This window comes from Bactrocera oleae, chromosome X, assembly GCF_042242935.1.
Source record: "Bactrocera oleae isolate idBacOlea1 chromosome X, idBacOlea1, whole genome shotgun sequence".
Taxonomy (NCBI): Eukaryota; Metazoa; Arthropoda; class Insecta; order Diptera; family Tephritidae; genus Bactrocera; species Bactrocera oleae.
The window spans coordinates 25,856,079-25,876,152 of NC_091541.1; the positions used below are offsets into that span (position 1 = coordinate 25,856,079).

At 36.1% G+C, this 20,074-nt stretch overlaps 1 protein-coding gene and 1 long non-coding RNA gene across 9 annotated transcripts in view; one reads left to right on the top strand and one right to left on the bottom strand.

Moving 5' to 3' along the window:
• Window positions 1–12,848, top strand: part of LOC118680790 (uncharacterized) — a 35,086-nt gene extending 22,238 nt beyond the window's left edge. Inside the window, exons 2-4 of one of the 2 annotated variants that reach the window (XR_004976381.2) lie at window positions 8,546–8,841; window positions 8,933–9,009; window positions 9,099–12,848. This is a non-coding gene — a long non-coding RNA (uncharacterized lncRNA). Of the gene's footprint in view, window positions 1–8,545; window positions 8,842–8,932 lie in introns of both variants that reach the window. The other variant, XR_004976380.2, reaches the window with a different exon arrangement.
• CaMKI (Calcium/calmodulin-dependent protein kinase I) overlaps window positions 4,263–20,074 on the bottom strand; it is a 407,212-nt gene continuing 391,400 nt past the window's right edge. For all 7 annotated transcript variants that reach the window (XM_070112309.1, XM_070112308.1, XM_070112305.1 and 4 more), the window contains 3 exons: window positions 7,539–7,665; window positions 5,202–5,289; window positions 4,263–5,141 (listed from right to left, as the gene is read on the bottom strand). In XM_070112309.1, the coding sequence (XP_069968410.1) occupies window positions 4,794–5,141; window positions 5,202–5,289; window positions 7,539–7,665 (563 nt within the window). In that variant the 3' untranslated portion in view covers window positions 4,263–4,793. The remainder of the gene's footprint in view (window positions 5,142–5,201; window positions 5,290–7,538; window positions 7,666–20,074) is intronic.

Sequence of the window (20,074 nt, forward strand, 5' to 3'; positions counted from 1 at the left end):
AGCTCCGCCATGAAACCAGACCACCGCAATTACAAAATGAAATTAAAATATTTATCCTCACAGGAGGCACCAAAATGTTAAATAATTAAATTACCAGCGGGTAGAGTTCTCAATGCTTTATTGGGACCTTAACGATTGTGACCGGTTGGCTTGACACCAAACCAGAGACGAATACAATCAGCACCAAGTTACAATCAGAGAAGAGAGTCGTATACACAAGTCCTCTGACATTTATAGGAGTTCAACGGAATTTAAAATACCGTAACTTTAAGTATGCGTAAACAAAGATAATTATAAAGACAAATGAATGATAAAAGAGAGATGACGAATATAAAGCTTAGATAAGACAGTATTGCCAGATTAGAGTTGACATTATCAGAAAATAATCTTAAACTAATGTAAATAATCCTAAACAGAAATTATCTCCCAATTTCAAATAAAAGTATATTTTCTGTTTTCCGATTGGACGGTTAATTCTTTAAGATTTATCTAGAATTTCCATTTTCTTTTTTATTATTATTTTTACTTATCTACAAACTTTTGATACAAATTAAAACTTTCTAAACATTTATTTGAATACTAATTTTAAATTATTTTTCATCGATTGGACGCAAAACTGATGCAAAACTATGTTTTGGGATCGCGCCACAAAAAATCAGGCGAAAGAAACGTTAGTCGATGCTTGATTATTTATGTTTCTATTAAACTAAAAGTCGCCAAAAACCCTTACCCATGACGGGGAGACTGTATTTCACCCTTTCAAAAATATGAAGCAAACGAAACCATGGTTAAGCAAATGATGCTTTATGGTGTATTTGTCTGATACAAGCCCCACGGTAATGCCACACTTGTTATTCAACTAGTACGTGTTCCAACAGTAGCTTTCATTGGCATCGGTGGTGCAAAACGTACAACACCAACGATGGCACTTATTGCCGTTCTATATATAGCACCCGTGGTCGTAGGTGTATTGCTGCGAAGGTCCCTATCAATCATCTGGAATCTGGGTACATTAGGGGATCTCTGTCACTTCGACTGCATTCCTGATAACCTGGACCACTTCCAGGATATAAGGTTGGGACGGAGTCGTTGAAGAAGAGGTACAGTGAGCTTTCTCATGGATGAATCGACGCTCAAGGGAGGGTTGGAGCGTGAGTCTTGAGTTGAGAGCTCTTTATCAACTCTTGCTTCAGGCTGCCAGAATACTGTATGTAGTGTCTTTCAAGCAGCAGTCGCGGCCATTAAGTTAGCAGGAGTTGTACTGCTGCGAAGTATAGCTTATTTTAGGATTTGCATTCACTCCGATATCAGAGCCGCAATACAGGCTCGCTAACAGTGCACTGGAGTTGGTCAAGGAGTGTATGACTGTATGGCACAAGATCTGGATCTCACGCGAGGTTGGCAATCGTTGGTCAGCAAGTGACTCCTGTCACAAAGATCGGCTAGTTTAATCAAATTATTGACCGTTTCCTTGAAAGGCTATATATAATACATACGTGACATATCTTGCAGCAAAGGGAGTGGAGAGGGCTACTTGCTTCTACTTGCTTTTCTTCATATAATTGTTTAAAACATCTATTTAAAACGTATGTCACACAAACTTTCACTAATAATAACTATAGTTTATAAGTTTTTATAATCTGTATTTATATATTTATAACAAGTAACGAAGGGCTATGTTCGGGTGTAACCGAACATTTCATACTCTTGCAACTTGCAAGGATCAAAGCCAGGGAAACCCCTTCAGGTGTTGACAAAACGTTATATTAAAAAATATTGCGAAAAAGTTCAACACTCATAATCCGACGAAATCGTGAATGAATAAGAATCAAATTTATTTATTGAGTTATATTATATTATATTAGTTTTATTGTTGTATTTTACTTTGCCTCAGCAAAAATTATATTAAACTCATCCTCATGTGAGATATATCTGACAAAAAACTTAACCCAAGAGGCTGAATTTAATATATCGAGTTGATGTGCAAAATGTCAACCAGAAGATCTGAATTAATAATATTAAGATATGAGACTAAGGGGGTATTCTGGTTTAGAAATTTAAATTTTTTTTTTTTTTGGATTTTATTGTAGCATAATCCTTTAAGAATATGTCCCTAAAAAGAAATTTAAATTATTTTCGGAATTACAGCTCATTTTGTGATGCGCCAACAAAATCGACTAGCAGCTCGGCGCGAGCTTTAAAGCCGTTTTGCTCTTAACTACTTTTTTAGAAACATTGTGCATGATATCTCAAGTTCACCTAAATCGATTTACTAGAAATTTTATACAGAGCTTCTTTATACATTATACTATCGCACTACGAGAGGATTTATGGAATTTTGGAATAAACTCAAAAAACAGGGAAGTAACGAAACATATTTTTCTAACAGTCGCCATTTTGTGAAAAAAAGTTTTTTTCCGAAATCCTCTTGTAGTGCTATAACTACGTCCTTCTTCTTAAAGGATCACTCAACAATTTTCATTTCGGGTTACTGGGAATCCTGATATACTGCACACAAGGACACGCCCTTTTTTTATCAGTCCCCAATTTGCCGGCCTGGAATTTTTTGAAATTTTTGTTTTTATATTATAATTAATTCTTCTCTATCTATCAATAAAAAACATATAAAAAAATGTATGGTCAAAATATTTCTTGTTTTTTTTTACAGGTCCGAAAAAGAGCCTGAAATTCGGGCTTCTAAACCAGAATACTCCTTTAAGACTAAGATCTAGACCAACTCCATTCATGTTCAGCGATAAATCATTATTATAAGAATTGTTAGAATAACGGAAATTATTATATGTTGCACAATATAATTATTAATATTAATATTCACATATTTTCAGCATTAAATAAACTATATCCAATTTTATACGTTCAGTTAATTTTGCTAAAATATCGTACATATTGACCGATATATGGGCATAAGGCCAACCGGAAGTTTGAAAATTTTTTATTAGCTATTTGGGATATAGGTATAGTATTGACCCGATTTTATCTATTTCTATCATTACTACAAATTGTTAATAGGATCAGATACTCTCCGAGTTTTATTAAGGTACCTCACATACCATCAACAATACATAAAAAGTAAAGTAAACCGGATGTTTGAAAATCCTGATATTATTGTAGTTATATGGAGGCTAGGGTAAGTATTAACCCGATTTAATCCAGGCGCAGAGATGGACCGTAAAGAAAAAAAATACGCTCACTCAATTCAATTAAGATAACTCACACATAATATTGATATATGTATGGGGTATAAGGTCGGAAATTTGAAAATCTTTCTATTAGGTATATGGGGGCTAAAGGAAATATTGACCCGATTTATTCCATTTTTGACATACAGACTTACTATTATCTCCTTACCCTCCTAATTTCAATTATATATCTCACGGTATCTGTGGACTTGAATCGTTTTGGTCCGATTTGAACAATTTTCCGTCATAAGGTGGCACACCTCAAAGGCACCATTCATGCAAAGTTTTATCCGGATATATTAAATAATTGTTGTTTTGTACACTGGAAATTGAAGAAATCCAATGGAACTTAAAGTCGCGTTATATGGGATGTAGGCGTGGTTTTTATCCGATTTCGCACTTAGACATGGGAGCGCCAAAATAATCCGATGTACCAAATTTGGTTGGTCGGTGACTCGCGCATTGTCCAATTTTGATACCGACTCGTCTAGAGCCCTCGTTTACTATCCCGGTTGTAAGATTTATGTCTCTGGCGCATTTAGTTATTGTAGCTTTAATGGTTTAGGTGATCTGTACATTAAACCCATCATAGGGTGCTCCTTGCTTTTGCAATCCCCTGTACCAAAACTCCACGTTTATATCTTAATTTAATGCTTAGTTATGGCATTTTATAGTTTTTTGGCTAATGACGTGTTGTGGGCATGGCTGTGGTCTGATAACGTGGATCTACGAATTCGTCCTCACTTTTTTTGTCAACGAACACGTATACAAAGTTTCAATAAGATATCGGACGGACGTACAAACAGACAGTCACTCGGAATTCAATTCCAAAAATATATATAAATATAACTTTATATCTAACTGGATTATTTTTGAGTGATACAAACAGGTGAACAAACCTATTCTAGTCTGTAGCAACATGTTGCAAGAGTATAAAAATCCTAAAATACTGCATTATTAGAAAGTTAGCACACTGCGCCCAGTTTGATAAATAAAAAATATATTTCTTAAAGTAAGCACGTATTCAAAAAAAAAATTAAAATTACAATAATATAATTACAATTTTGTGAAAAATGCCAAATGGAAAATTATTTATTTATTTCATTGACAACTATTTGTATCAATTATTTTCACAATTGAAGCTCAAGTACATTCTCTTGGATTCTTATACTGACAATATTGTTTTCGCCTCTATTCGTAAATAATGTTTTCACTGTATTGAATAGATTATAACAGTATTAATTGTATACCATAACCACAGCAACGCGTAATCGGATCTACTAGTATGTACAGCTCTTTTATTGCGCATAGAATTTTAGATTTTTTTGCAGCTTTTTAATAAAACTGACAGTTATTAGTTCATTAACTATATTTTCAAATTTTATTTTCTAATGTATCATGTATGATTAAAGAAAATTATATCGTTTCTTATTTAAGTTATTACATGGAAGTTTCGGGGCGTTTGTGATCAGACTTGAACTAAATACAGACTTATTCAAAAGGAAGTTAAAAAAAAATTCTAGAAATTGTTATCTTTATAAGACTTTAAGCCTGTTATAAGTGATTGTATTTTTCCTTTTATTTCGGAAAGGTTTACATGTTTGTTTCACTGCCATTTACACAAGCAGTAGAATTACATTTACAACTATTACTTTCCAATGGTTGGTTATCTTTGCGTTCATTGACAGTAGATACATTGTAATCAGTTGAGAGCTCATGTAGAGAACAGTTTACGTTGATACTTGAGTTCACATTACTTATACAAATTGCCTCCTCAGTATTACTGCTGATAATTCTTTCAGCCGCTTCTGACGTCACAACGTTGCTGCTACATACTACATCCGTTGGTAATATATTGCTCTTACTACTACTACCTCCACTATTACTGCTCAGTGCCATCCGTTGCATTTGGCGAATAACGGTTGCTGCATAATAGGCTTGCTGAAATTAGTATGAGGAAATAGAAAATGCAGTCGTAAAATTTCACCAAAATCTACTTACTTTCCAACGAGATTTCGCGAAGTTCTTTTTAAGTTGCTCGGACACTGTACCATGAATATTTTTATTGCTCGCTGCGTTACCAGAAATCCTTGCAATAAACAACAATAAAAGCTATGGTTAGAAAATGTTCATGCATACAGATATATACATACATTTTTTTATATATTTTTATAAGAGATAAGAGCGAGAGTGTCACATGTAAAATATTTACACATTTCAATTTAGCATTGGTGTTTTTGATACCGATCAAACAAATTGTTTGAATTATACCATAAAATATATCGAATTAATCTCAAAATTATCAAAAACATAGCTATAAAACTAAAAATGTTTTTCATTTTTACTATATTTCTGCCAATCGGGCTAATTAAGCTTACTTGCAAACTTTATAACTTATTTTTAATTGAGCCACATTTGAAGCAAGTTGGTTAGATTTTAATAGTTTTGTGAACCAACGGTTATTTCGAATACCTTTAAATAATCGAAATAAATATTAGATTTTATTGCATATCAAACGGAACAGAATGGCGTAGTTTCGTTTTGTTCTGGATGTACTTGTATTTCCAACCATCTAATTTTAGGTTATGATATTAACTTATAAACTATTCGATTTTAAATAACATTGCCACATGTACTTACTGCATAATTAAGAGACATCAGTCACAAGTACATGTTAAGAGAGTATAAAAATCTTCAAGCACTACTAGCTCCAATTTTTTTATCTCAAGTTGGTACATCTGTCGTGAGAACACATGCAAAGTTACAAGTCATTCTGTCAATTAATTCATTGTTTACAAGCCATTTGAAGTTGACGTGTCAGAGAATTTCTTTAATATGGCAAAAATTGGATATCCCACAGTGATTAGATTCTTTGTTTTGAAAGGTTTAAAAGCAAAGGAAATTTATGAACAAATGTTAGAAGTGTATAAGGAGTCATCACCGTTAAATTTTGGGCTGGTGGATTTAAACGAGGTCGCACTAGGCTTGAAGATGATCCACGCGAAGGACGACCACAAACCGCAAACACCAGAAATCATTCAGCTAATTCATAATATTGCTAGTGAAGATCCAAGTTTGACTAAGTGTGAAATTGCTAACACCATAGGCATCTCCGACGAACGAGTACTTCATATTTTACATGGAGAATTACATATGAAAAAGCTGTTTGGAAAGTTAGTGCCGAACACGTTAAAAATTCAACTGGATCGAAAACAAATTTCTTAGCATAATTTGGAGAGTTTTAGGCAGAATAATAATAATACTTGGATCCATCACAATAATCCTAAATTGAAACGAGAATGTTTACAGTGGACTAAACCTGGTTGTTTAACTCCAAAGCACGTGAAGTCACAACGATCAGTAAAGAAGATATGGCATCAGTTTTTTGGGATGAAAAAAGAATTTCGTTCATTGATTATCTGCAGAAAAGTAAAACAATCAACTCTGAATATAATTGCAGCCTTTTGGATCAACTGGATGAAAAACTTCGTGAGAAAATACCTGATTTGCAGCACAAAAAAATAAATTTTTTTTCAAAGCAATGCACCTGCTTACAAAGGTGTTTTAAAAATGACAAAATTCAACGAATTGCTTGTGCATTTACCGTATACACCGGATTTGGCTCCCAGGGACTACTACCTTTTCAGAAACCAGAAACAATTATTTCGTGGAAAGCGTTTTTCGACAAATGAAGAAGCTATTACAGCCGTAGACGGGTATTTTGCAGAGCTTCCGGAGAGTTATTATACCGATGGCATAAAATTATTAGAGGATTATTAGTATTAGTGTATTGAAGTTTTATGAAGATTATATTGAATACTGAAACTTTTCAACCAACCTGTATATGTTAAATCTACCTAGGTTGGATCGAAAATTTATTTATTGAATTAATCCGTTGAATTTATAGATTATTTATCACAAATCGGAGATATTTATCACAACTTTTTAATTCTACTTGCCATTGGATAGAGTTTTCTCAATTATTATTTTAAAAAAATGGTGAGTATAGAAGTGAACTATTATTGTGATTCCGATATGATAAATTTCTATGAAAAATGTTGGTAACGCGACTTCATTGCAGCTTCAAAGCTGTTGATAAAAAGCACAAAATATGCAATATACTTATGTTTTGAAAATTCCTGGAAGTTTTTTAATATTTTCCATTTAAAAAATGTTTCCCCCAAAAAGTTAATTTTTTACAATTCCTTTTATACAAATCTCAGTATTTCAATCAGCGGTGTATAAATATTGACAGACATATAATTATTTTGTTACTTGTAGCCCTATACTTTTACAATGATCTAAAATTCCTAAGTACATGTTAACTATTTTACTTACCAAGGATGTGCCAGTGCTTGTTTACAGGTATACCGTTTATCCACGTTTACACACATTAAGTTTTGAATAAAGTTCTTAGCTGATTCGCTTATTTCATCCCAGTATGGCGAGTCAAATTCGAATTCCCCTAATGGAATAAAGATATTATAAACATATTACTGCATTTGATGAGACGGTAATGTTATAACTTATAGCTAGTGTATTAAGAACCTTATAGGAACAACCATATACCTTTGCAGATAATGCTATATGAGTGCTTTCAGCTATGACAAGCAACTAAACAAGTGTTTGTTCAAAGGAAAAGTTCAATTTAGCCTTTTTTTTAAAGTAATCTCCTCGGATAAATACATTTGTGCCAACACTTATCCAATCCTCGAAGCCATTCTGAATGGCACGCACTTGCAGCACTTATAAACACTTTTTTGAGACAAATTGGACTCACCGATTATAACAAAAAAAAATGTCGATAATCAAATGCACACAGCCAGCAAAAAATCAAAATTTACATTTTCCTTTGAACACACCTCGTTTAAAAATTTTAGAGGGATTCGTGCAAGATAGCAGGAAACGCAAAAATATAATATAAACGTTTGCGAAAGAAAAAAGCCTTTAATATATCAATTTTACATAACTCATGGGCTGAAAATTCCCGGGCCTAACAAAGAAAACACGGTTTGAAAATTAGTTTTAGTCATCAATAAAATCTTCATCAAGAGCAACACAATCATTCCTGCGCCGCTCTAACATTTCAATACCACTTTTGTAGAACAATTTGCCTTTTGCCTTAAAATAGTCCTCAGTTTCAGTGATAACCTCTTCATTCGAGCGAAATTTCTTACCGGCGAACACTTTTTTGAGGTCTTCGAAAAACCAATAGTCCCTAGGAGCTAAATCTGGATAATAAGGTGGATACTGCAGTAATTAAAAATGCAATTCATGCATTTTTGTCGTTGTTATGATTGCCTTCTGACACGGTGCGTTGTCTTGATGAAACAATTTTTTTTCAGCCTCATTTGGACGCCCACTGTGTTTTGCAGCATTGGTGTCTCTACGACCACGATTGAAGTCAGCAAACCAACGTTTTATTGTGATTTCTGATGATGCGGAGTCCCCATAACACTTTTCAAGCCATTGCTTCGCTTGAACGGTATTTTTTCCCCATCAAGAAGCAGTGTAAAATTAAAACGCGAAACTTTTTATCATCCATTGTTTTTAAAATAACAAATGTAGCGTTACTCTTACCACAATAACTAGCAAACTAATGAATAGAATGTCATGAAATTTCAACAGCTGTCTTTTGAAGGTTAGTACTATCTGAAAATGTGGTGAGTTCAATAAAACTTGCGCCATCTATATGGGATTCTAATGATATATTTCGTCTAAATACTTTGCAGAAAGGCTGTTCGTGCTAAAATATTGCTGAGCGAGCTGAGCGCTTGGAGTAAACGAATTACGATGCCAATTGCAGTAAGTGAGTTACATTGTTTCTTCAAAATATTACCAAACTCTTAAATACTTGTGTTATTTTCAACGAAATTTCCTTTTTACCACATTTCGAAGAGGAAGAAGTTATTGCCAGTATTTATGTAAATGAATTTCTCAGCAGCTTCCAGTATAAGGTAAGCGTATGAAAAGGGAACGTGTGATCATGAAAATTCTCCTGAGATAACAAGATGTACAACTCTCATGTTACAGTTGACAGTTAAAAACTGTAACCGCCAGATTGAACAAAGGTGCGGCTAACCGAATTCAAATAATTTCTAAGAAAACTAATGCACACACATTGTAACTCATTAACCATTTAAGTCTGAAAGAGATGACCGAGCACATATTCATAAGAGTTTTGGGTAGTTTTATCAACTCGGCCTTAAGAAAATCAATGATACTGAATCTCTGGTTGAGCGGTCTGATAATTAAAGTACAATTATACCGATAGTTGACTCTCTGGAGATATTTCACAGAAGACATGTTTTTATTATATTTTATTTTCTTATTTATTTAAAATTTACTCTAAAAATTCATTTTTTCATATGAATTACATATTTCTAAAAAAAGCCAGGGGTAACTACTTTTATTTATAAATTTTTAACTGTATATTTTATTTAATTATTATATTTTTTAGTAAAAATAAAGCCTTCTCCAGTATGCCAAAAAGTCAATATTCTCACGCTACATAATCTCGTTTCTTTAATTCCTACACATAAACATACATACATACATATAATCTTCTTTACAAGAACTTAATTTTGATCGTTTAGTTTGTAAGGCAGCTATATTCTATAGTGGTCCGATATCAATGGTACAGCGTTGATGAGCAGCATGCGAAGTAAAAAAGTTTTCCATAGTTCCAATTTCAAAACGGTATCTCATAAACAGGGGAACTATTTTCCATATACATAGGCAGACGGACAGACTGACATGGCTAAATCAACTCAGCTCGTCACGATGATCATTTTTTATATATACTTTAAGGGCCTCCGACGTTGTTACTAGCTTCGTACCAAACTTAACCTGTTTAGGATATAAAAAACAAAACCGAGTCAGTATCCAATCAACACCAAAAAAATGTATAGCATTCAGGAAGCACAAAGTACTGTGAAGAAACAAATAAATAAAGTTGTTTATTTCTTAAGTAGAATCAGACGAAATAAATCAAGGTGAAGTTAAGGAAAGCATTAAAGAAAATTCACAAAATCAGGTTCTATCAAACGAAATGAATCAATAGAAGCATATTTGCAAAAAACACAGAAAATGAATTGACAAAAAATAAATAATAATAAAATCCTTATCCACAAGAAAGAAAGCAGTCGTTAGGAATTGTCGGACATTATGAAAAACTGAAATCCATATCATACAACCCAAACGTAAAAACAAATAGCCATAATGTCATACGATCATAAACAACTGCGACATTTGCAGCGGTAGCAAATTCTATCGTAATCCAATTCGAATTAAATTTAAGCTTACTGATAGACCAAAAACAATTAACGAAATAATTCACACCGAAATTAAGTATTATTAATTAGTAAAATTAGTTTATAATTTTCATCGCCAAATTTTTCAAACATTGTACATGCCTCTTATTAGCAGAAATAAGCACTAGAACAATTAACGGTAAAATTCAAGAATATTAACCACTAAGAGGACAACCTAAACTTTGATAATGAATTCAGCACAACAACTATTAAAATTTTCTTATATCAACAAGGAAAACATGTTCCCATCACAAACCCCAACATATGGGAAATACTGAAAGGTTTAGTTATAGAAAGACTTAATTATACAAATTACAGAGAAAAGCTTTGTGCACTAAATTTAGAGGAAAAAGTACCAATCAACCTTTTTACAAGGATACCTTCTGTAGTATTAAAAAATGCACAAATACTTCAGACTAAAATAAACTATCCACAAATCATAATAATTGAAAGTTTCGATATAGAAGTTGACAGATTTACAAAAGAAATTCAACAAGCTGCTTGGGATAGAACTCCGGAGATAAAGCGGAAAATTATAGTCAAATTACTCTATAGAAATTACTCTATATGACAAAAGCAACCTTAATAAAAACGAGAAATCACACATTTTATGTGACATAATGAGTCAATACACAAATATGTATCTCAACTATCGGTTGAGGAAAGAGATGATTACTCGCTCTGAAAAAGTACCAAATACTTAAACGTCTAACATGTCACGTTGTGCTAGTAAGAATTAACAGTAACACATGGGCTTGAAGTGATTGTAATTAAGCAAATGTATTCGCAACACACTTGACAGTTTTCGTCCAAATGAGAGTAGAGAAATTGCGTTTCAGTAAATCAAATTAAAACTGTTAAAGTTAAGAGAGCACCATGATTCAATCTACTGTTCATCCATTCACCCATCACATCAGTTCGGCTTCAGAAACTACCATTCAACAACAGAACCAATTCATACAATACATGCTAAATCGAAAAATTCTGGGAGAAGGGGGAAAAGTGTCCTCAGCGGTATTTCTTGATGCTGAGCGGGTGTTCGGCAAGGTATGGCACGGAGGCCTTATGGAAAAACTAAAATTATGTATTCCAGTGCATTGTGCGCTCCTAGATCCGTATATAACCTCAAGATTTTTCCGTGTAAAACAAGGGAATGAATTCTCCCAACTAAAAGATATTGAAGCAGGCATACCACAGGGAAGTATTTTAGGTTCACTCTTGTATAATCTTTACATAATGGACTTACCGTTAGACAGTATCAGTGTCACTTTTGCTGATGACTAAATCTAAATTACTTTTATACAAACCAACTATCAAGCCGTGAATAAACTCAATGAAGATTCTTAAATGTTTTACCGGTGGTGGGGGACAGAAAATACCTTCATTGAGCTGAGAAATATTTCATTCTCGCTTTTATTTAATTTTTGACGGCTTTATATACAATTTTTAAAACTATCTTAACTAACTAAATATATGTGTATGTGTGTATGTGAATATGTATGTTACTCATTGTTTATGTTACGTGATTCGTTACGTTTTCGATGTACAAGTTAGCACCAAAAAAGCTTTCCCTCCTAATAACACGAAATTCTCAAATTAAACATAAAGTGCAATATAACTCTTCACCTGAAGGCCATATTGCACGCGAAATCGAAAAGTGCTGACCAAACACCTGTTACCTGTGGGAACGGTATGTCAACCGTTTCCCATAAGCAACAGCTGCAGCGTTGCTTTAGAAGTAAAGTTTAATGTTAAGTAAGAGTAGAATTACGTTTTAGTGTAAAATCTTATACCAATGAATAAAGGATCTATGCTCGCCAAAAAATATTTTTTTTTTCTGGCAAATAAATAGAAAACAATAACTGGCGCCCGAGAAATGTTTTAAGTAGATAGCTTAAAAAAATAAGACGCATAACGGAAAAGTGTACCATAAGTAGTGCAAAACCATACATGTCTAGAAACCCGAGCAATGTTTTAAAGGATAACTTAAAAAAATAAGACACATAACGGAAAAGTGTACCATAAGTAATGCGAAATCATACGTGTCTAAAAACTCACGCAAAAACATATCGGAAAAACCGGGAGTGGTTAAAAATCACGCACAAATTAAAAGGACCATATGTAGTACGAAAAAGAAGCAGCTGAGCGGACTTCTTCCCACAAGAAGAGTGGCATCAAGGACTGAAAGAGTGCACCTTGGTACCGGAAGGAAAGAGGAAAGCGGCACGGTCACCGGCCATGAAGCGGAAGTTGATTTTAATGTAAAACATAAGTTAAGTTATTAAAAAATAATAATTAAGAATATATAAAATATTAAATATATTATTAACTGTTAAGAAACAAAAGAAATTAAGTGTTCAAAAATATATGAAAATTTTTTAGGAAAACAGAAAAACTATATTCGCGAAATTTTTAAACGAAATTAATTTAAATTTTCTGAAAAAGAAATTCTGAAATATAAAAATTCTTAAAAAAAAAGGAAACAAAAAAAAATTGTTTGAGAAATATTTAAAACAAGTTAATTCTGCTTTTAAAAACAAAGACTTGTACAGTCTATAATATTGGAAAAGAAACATGTATAACAAAAAAATAACTCTGCGATTCACCATAAACGGGACCCTCCAGAGATTATTAACAAATAAATAAAGAAAAAATATATACTCATAAACAAAGACTTGTACAGTCCATAATATTATCTATAGTATTATAACTTAATTCAAAATGACTAACCTACATAACATAATTAGACCCACATTGCTAAGCAATAACCCTACACCCATTCAACAACCACTCCTAACCCTGCTTCCCAAGTATCGACCGAATTAAATCATTTAATAAAGAACATTTTAACTCAAATCCTTCAGACAGACGGACAGAAAATAATTCAATAATTTTTAAACAGTAATCCAAATCAAAGCGTTACAAACCAGACAATAGATGAACGATTTAGAAATGACATGAGTGAAATTGACAAAATTCCCGACGTGGTACGTTCATTAAGAGAGTTTTCAGGGAATGCTTCAGAATTCAGTTCCTGGAAAAAAAGCGTAAAACGTACACCGTAGAGAACGCCCGATATTTTGGTATACTGAATGTTATTAGAAACAATATAATAGGGAAAGCAGACATAGCCCTAGAATCGTACAACACACCTCTATACTCGACGGCAATATCTCGTTGCCTAACAACCCACTATGCTGACAAACGAGACATAGGTACATTGGAATACCAAATGACCTGTCTTGTACAAGGTAGATTATCCATCAACGAATTCTACCAAAAAGTATATTCGCATCTATCCTTAATTCTTAACAAAATAGGATGCATGGAGGTAGGAGAAGAAGCAGTACATCTACTGACAGAAAACTATCGTGCTAAAGCACTAGATACCTTTATTAGAGGACTCTCAGGAGATCTCTCTAGACTTCTTAGAATTAGAGAACTAAAAAGTCTTCCCGAAGCCTACATCTTTGTTTGAAACTCGAAAATCAGAGTTTCAGAGCACAATAATGCCAATAACCAAAAATACAATTTACCACCACCCTCTCGACAACAACAATTCGTTCAATTAAAATATTTCCAAGCACAATATAGTCAAACAACAAACCAAAAATTCCTCCAAAATAAATTCCATCCCGAACTAGCTCACATTCCAAAACCAAATCAAAATTTCAATCTTTACAACCGTTTTCAAAATAACAATTTATTCAACCAACAACAACAAAAATCACCGCACCCAACACCACCGAAACCTCCTCAGCCAATGGAGGTAGATGTTAGTTTAAGAACGAACGCTATAAACTATACAAACCGACCAGGACCTCAAGAATTCGGCAAAAGACCATATCAGACATCTATAAGCAACCACCCAATTCCCACAACAGCCGGTTCTGCGATACCGGAATTGACCCGGATTTTATCCGGCCAAGGGCTGTTATTTCGGCGATCTAACCCTGTTTGGATCAGTAAGTTTTAGATTAGGTTTGTCGTCATTGGAGCAACGCCTAGCAGCAGGGTTGCTCCGTATCCTCCTGACCCGTGCTGGCATCGAGTCCAACCCGGGCCCCGAGGAATTCTACTGCTGCGTATCCGCAAACAGGCTCCATCCAAATTCCACCTCGGTTAGGTGCAATACATGCAATGAATGGAGCCATCTTAAGACCTGCTCAGGCCTTAAGACACACAGGGAGTGGACCACGAGTTAAGTGGCCCCATGCTGTCAACGCAATAATGCGACATCTGCCTCAACGGCTGTGCAACCTGCACCATGTTCGCGCACTGCGCTGCCACTCCAGTCGAGTGGCCAAGATAGGACCTCCACGGTCCCAAGGAGCTCACACAGACAGCATAACTCCCAATCTGACCAACCTCCCCCCCCCCCAACCTTCATCTAGCTCCAATCCTCGTGCGAGAACCACCCAGCAACTCCTGGTTCCTCGCACAGTCTGTTTCGTGTGTCAGACCATAATACGCTGGAATGTCACATCAGTCAAGTGCAATTCTTGTACTGGCTGGTGTCACTTTCTGTCGTGTTCTGGTCTGCGCACTACACGAGAGTGGAGTGCGTCGTATGTTGCCCTATACTGTAGGAGTCTGCCCCCGCAATCACATACAGTGGCGTCGCCAACCAACACCACAGTGCGACAACCGCCCATGCGGATAGCACAGCTGCAACAACCACCACCTACATGCACCCCACTCACCCTTAGGATCACGACTGGACACCCGCGACAAACGCGACTCCTACAATTTAACTGCAACTAACTCCAGAGCAAGATCGAGGAGATAGTTGAATTTATGAGCCGGGAGCGCGTAACGATAGCTGCGGTCCAAGAAACCAAGCTAAACAGCCACTCAGATCTTCTGATTTGTGCTGGTTTCAACGTTTTACGTAAGGATCGCGAGCGGGATAATGGTGGAGGCCTAGCCTTCATATTGCACAACACCGTGCAATATCGTCTAATCGATGTTGACATCGACCGCAGGGACACCACCCTAGAATGTCAGGGTATAGCTGTCCGGTCAGGCGATGTCGAGCTCGAAATATTTAATATATACATCCCCCCAGTTACATGTTGCCCAACAGGATATCACCCGAATATAGATGCGCTACTTCGTGGTGAAAACCGTTTGGTGCTAGGCGACTTTAACGCGCATCACGATCATTGGCATTCCTGCCTGTCAAACGATCGCAGGGGGATGGAGCTGGCGGAACAGATAGACGATTCGACATTCTGCACAATGAATGACGAAGCCCCCACCAGATTTATGGGCACCTGCTCGCCAGATATTACCATCGCTAGCGGTGGTCTGATAAATAGTATAACCTGGCGACCTATGCTAACTCTTGCATCAGACCATCTGCCCATAATTATCTCGATCGAGAAACCTCCTGACTTTATTTCTGTGGACAACCGCACTTATGTTAACTTTAACAAAGCTAACTGGGTCGGCTTCACAGAATTTACTGAGAGCACCTTCAACGCACTATCCATTCCTACGGACGTCATCGTTGGCGAGCGTCAATTCCGCAAGGTGATCGCTGCTGCTACTGCTCGCTTCATACCGGCTGGAAGAATCGCGGAACTCCGCCCTAATTTCCCAGCCGAAGCAGCTGTATAAGCAAATGAGCGCGACACCTTACGCCATGCCGATGCCTGTGATCCCCGAATAAGGGATATCAATTTGGAGATTCGGCAAATGGTAAATCATCATAAGCGGACAAAATGGATAGAGCACCTGAAGTCCTGCAACCTCTCCACGGGTGTGAGTAAGCTTTGGACTACTGTCAAGGCCCTGTCAAATCCGAGGAGACATGACGATCGGGTTGAAATTCAATTCGATGGCCATGCCTCCGCGGACCCGAAGAAGTCCGCGAGCTACTTTAGCCGGCAGTTTATACTGCACCCTTCGACCGACAAGGCCAAACGATGTGTTACCCGACGGCTGCGCAAAATGCCAAAAGACTGCGCACCACTTACTTTCACCGATGGGGAGGTTCAGAGTGTCATCAAAAAGGCGAAATCGTCTAAATCCATCGGCCCTGATGGAATAAGAATGCTGATGTTAAAACACCTAGGCCCAACGGGAGTAAACTACCTCACCAAGGTCCTCAACCTGTCGATATCCACTCTTCAAATACCCGATGTGTGGAAAGTCGGAAGAGTGGTCCCACTGCTGAAACCTGGCAAACCCGCCAACAAAGGAGAGTCTTATCGCCCGATAACTCTCCTTTCCCCAGTAGTGAAGACACTTGAGGCCTTGTTACTCCCGTCATTCACCCACCACCTGAGCCTAGCAGACCATCAGCATGGCTTCCGTAAAGTGCACAGTACCACCACAGCACTTAGCGTCATAAACGCCCAGATAGTTCATGGCCTGAACCAGAAGCCACCCTGCGAGAGGACGATCCCCGTAGCGTTGGACTTGTCAAAAGCTTTTGACACAGTCAATCACGCAATCCTACTTGAGGACCTGGAACAATCAACGCTCCCTCCAGGGCTGAAGCGGTGGACTATGAACTACCTGAGCAGTCGGCATTCATCCGCACTGTTTCGAGGTCAAAACTCCAAACTCAGGAAAATTAAACAGGGGGTTCCGCAGGGCGGTGTCCTCTCCCCGCTACTGTTTAATTTCTATATTTCAAAACTCCCCCAGCCACCAGCGGGAATTTCAATGACCTCGTACGCTGATGACTGTACGATATTGACGTCGGGCAATGGAATCGATGGCATGTGTTCAAAAGTAAACGGCTACCTCTCCGATCTTTCTCGCTTCTTCTCTGCAAGGAGCCTAACACTCTCCCCCACCAAATCCACAGCGACCATCTTCACAAATTGGACGAAGGAGTACAGACTGGACCTGAACATTTCAGTCGATGGCACAAAAATTCCGACAGTAAATAACCCTAAAATTTTAGGCGTCACTTTGGACAGTCTGTGCTCTTTCACTCCTCATACGACCGCGATAACTGCCAAAGTACAGAGCCGCAACAAAATCCTCAAGTCGCTTGCCGGCAGCTCATGGGGAAGAGACAAAGAAACGTTGTTGGCAACATACAAGGCAATCGGCCGGCCGGTCCTTAATTATGCAGCCGCAATATGGTGGCCTGGATGCAGTGACACGCAGAAGAAGAAGCTTCAGACTTGTCAGAACACTGCACTCCGGACTATCACGGGATGCCTCTTGATGTCTCCAATCGAACACCTACATAGTGAGGCCCGTATGCTTCCGGTTAAGGAACATAATGAGCTCCTCTCCAAGCAGTTTCTGCTGGGATGTTTTCGTAGAAACCACCCCTGCAGTCGCCTGCATGTAGCGGAGCCGCCTCCTAGGAACATCAAGAGGTCCTTCCTTGACTACGTCGACGACATTAGACAGTACGCCGACCAGACTTCGGACGCCACTAACTTCAGACAGGCACTGACCGCCATTCACAGTGGAGCCATTAACACCTTCACCGACTCCCTCTCAGTGAATGGCGTAATACGAGTCAAACCACCACCCATAGCAGACACAGAGGTCGAGTTGCCTCGCGAATCTAGAGTGACCCTCGCGCAACTTCGTTCTGGATACTGTAGCAGGTTAAAACTTTTCTTTTCTCCTAATGAGAAACACAAAAAAATAAAACGATTAGGTTTAAGGTTCGATCAATAACTGCTGCTTATTCTTTATTTCCACTTTCTGATATACTATTATTTTGTTGATAAAGATAAATGTTTGTACAATAATTCTTAAGAAATTTGTCTGGTGCGTTTACAAAAAGTGTAACAGTTCGCTAATGTTGCATTTTCGTTAGCGAAAATGCACTTGAAAATAAAGTTATTAAAGTTCTTTGGAATTAATGCACTTGGGCAAATAAGTAATAAAATTATTTGGAATTAACGATACATTTTTTTAACAGTTGCATTTTCGTTAGCGGAAATGCACTTGGACAACAATTCTTTGTAAAGTACAATTTATAGATATATTTTATAATTCTTTGCGAAAATACAATTAATAATATTCCTAATGAGTTAAAATAGTGTATGTATGTGTGTATGGTCAAAGTAACGTTAAGGGAATAGTAGAAGACACTATAACACCCCCACCGTTAGTTTGAGGCTCCGACGAAATTATATTATTTTTGCTGGGTTGTTTATAGTGGTTTCGTTTTTTAATTGTACGTTCGGAATATATGTTTTTGTATTCCTGAAGAAGTATATAAAAATAATTAAGATACATATTGATATAATAATTGAGGTATCTATGCTAAAACTAAGTATTTTCGAGTTCTTATTCGTATATAGTACTTGTTTCAATGTTCTTTCGTATTCTACTTGTTTTAGATATAAAGATTCAATTTTTATGTCTGCAAGCGTTGTATTACTGTTGTCTTTGATTTTCGTTATGAGATTAGGTAGGATAAATTTGTCTTGTATTTTAAGTTTAACATTTTTAAAAGTTTTGTTTAACGTGTTTATCTCACAATTTTCAAATTTCCCGAAATTTTTAGTTTAGCCTTACTGCAATTGAGCGATATGTTACTATTGAATTGTTTGAGAACTAATATGCCTGGAATTATTTCCACTATTTCCTGTCTATTAAATATTTGCATTTTGCAGTCGGCTTCTTCAAAATTTAATATATTATTCAAGCAATTATCGTTGATTTTTATTAGGTTCTTTTTCAAATTTTCTTTAATGTACGTTCGTATTCTGTTGTGTTTACTATGTGTAGTATTTTGGTGTAGTGTTCAATGATTTTGGTCTCCCCTGTTTTGATCGGTATATAGCCGTTATTGTATGATAGGTCTTGAATGTCAATGGATTGTGCGTATATAGTTGTCACAAATGTGGTCAATAAAATCCAGGGTGCCATCTGAAAGGGTAAGTATTGGTTTTTAATGTCTAGCTTTTATTTTGGGGTTACTTTTATCCTGATATTTTTTATCTTGTTTCACGTGTGTTTTGTAATATTTTAATCCAGTCTTAGTGTCTTTTAATTGTTCGTTGTCAATTATAGTAGCATCTATTTTCCTGTATTTTCTATGATTTTTGCCGCCTCTGATTTCTTTTATAAAATTCGGACCTTTTTGGATATCAACGTCCTTTCTGTCTTTATTTAATCTATTTATATATTTTTCTTTTTTTTTCAAAATTAAATCGTGGATCTGTTTATATTTGTCTTCGTGAATTTTTCCTATTATCCTTAAAATCTTTTCTTCTACTGTTTCGTGTTGGCTCCTTTCGTTCGTTGATTGTATTGTGCAATCTTTCAATGTCCGCATTTGAAGTATGATTACTGTTAGAAGTGTAGGGTATTGTAATATTTTCATCTTTTAGAAATTCCTGCATTGGTATGGCTTTGAAGCCGAGTTCATTATCAACAATAATTTTCTCAATTTTACCGTAAGTGTTAAGATAATGTAATAGTTTTGTTTTAAATTCTAACCAAGTTCTTCCATTGATTCTGTAAGCTACAGCAAATTTGGTAAATTTATCGATTATTGTCATAAAGATTTGTTTTTCTAATGTGTAAAAAACGTCAATGTGAATAACTTCACGAGGTTTAGAGGGTGTT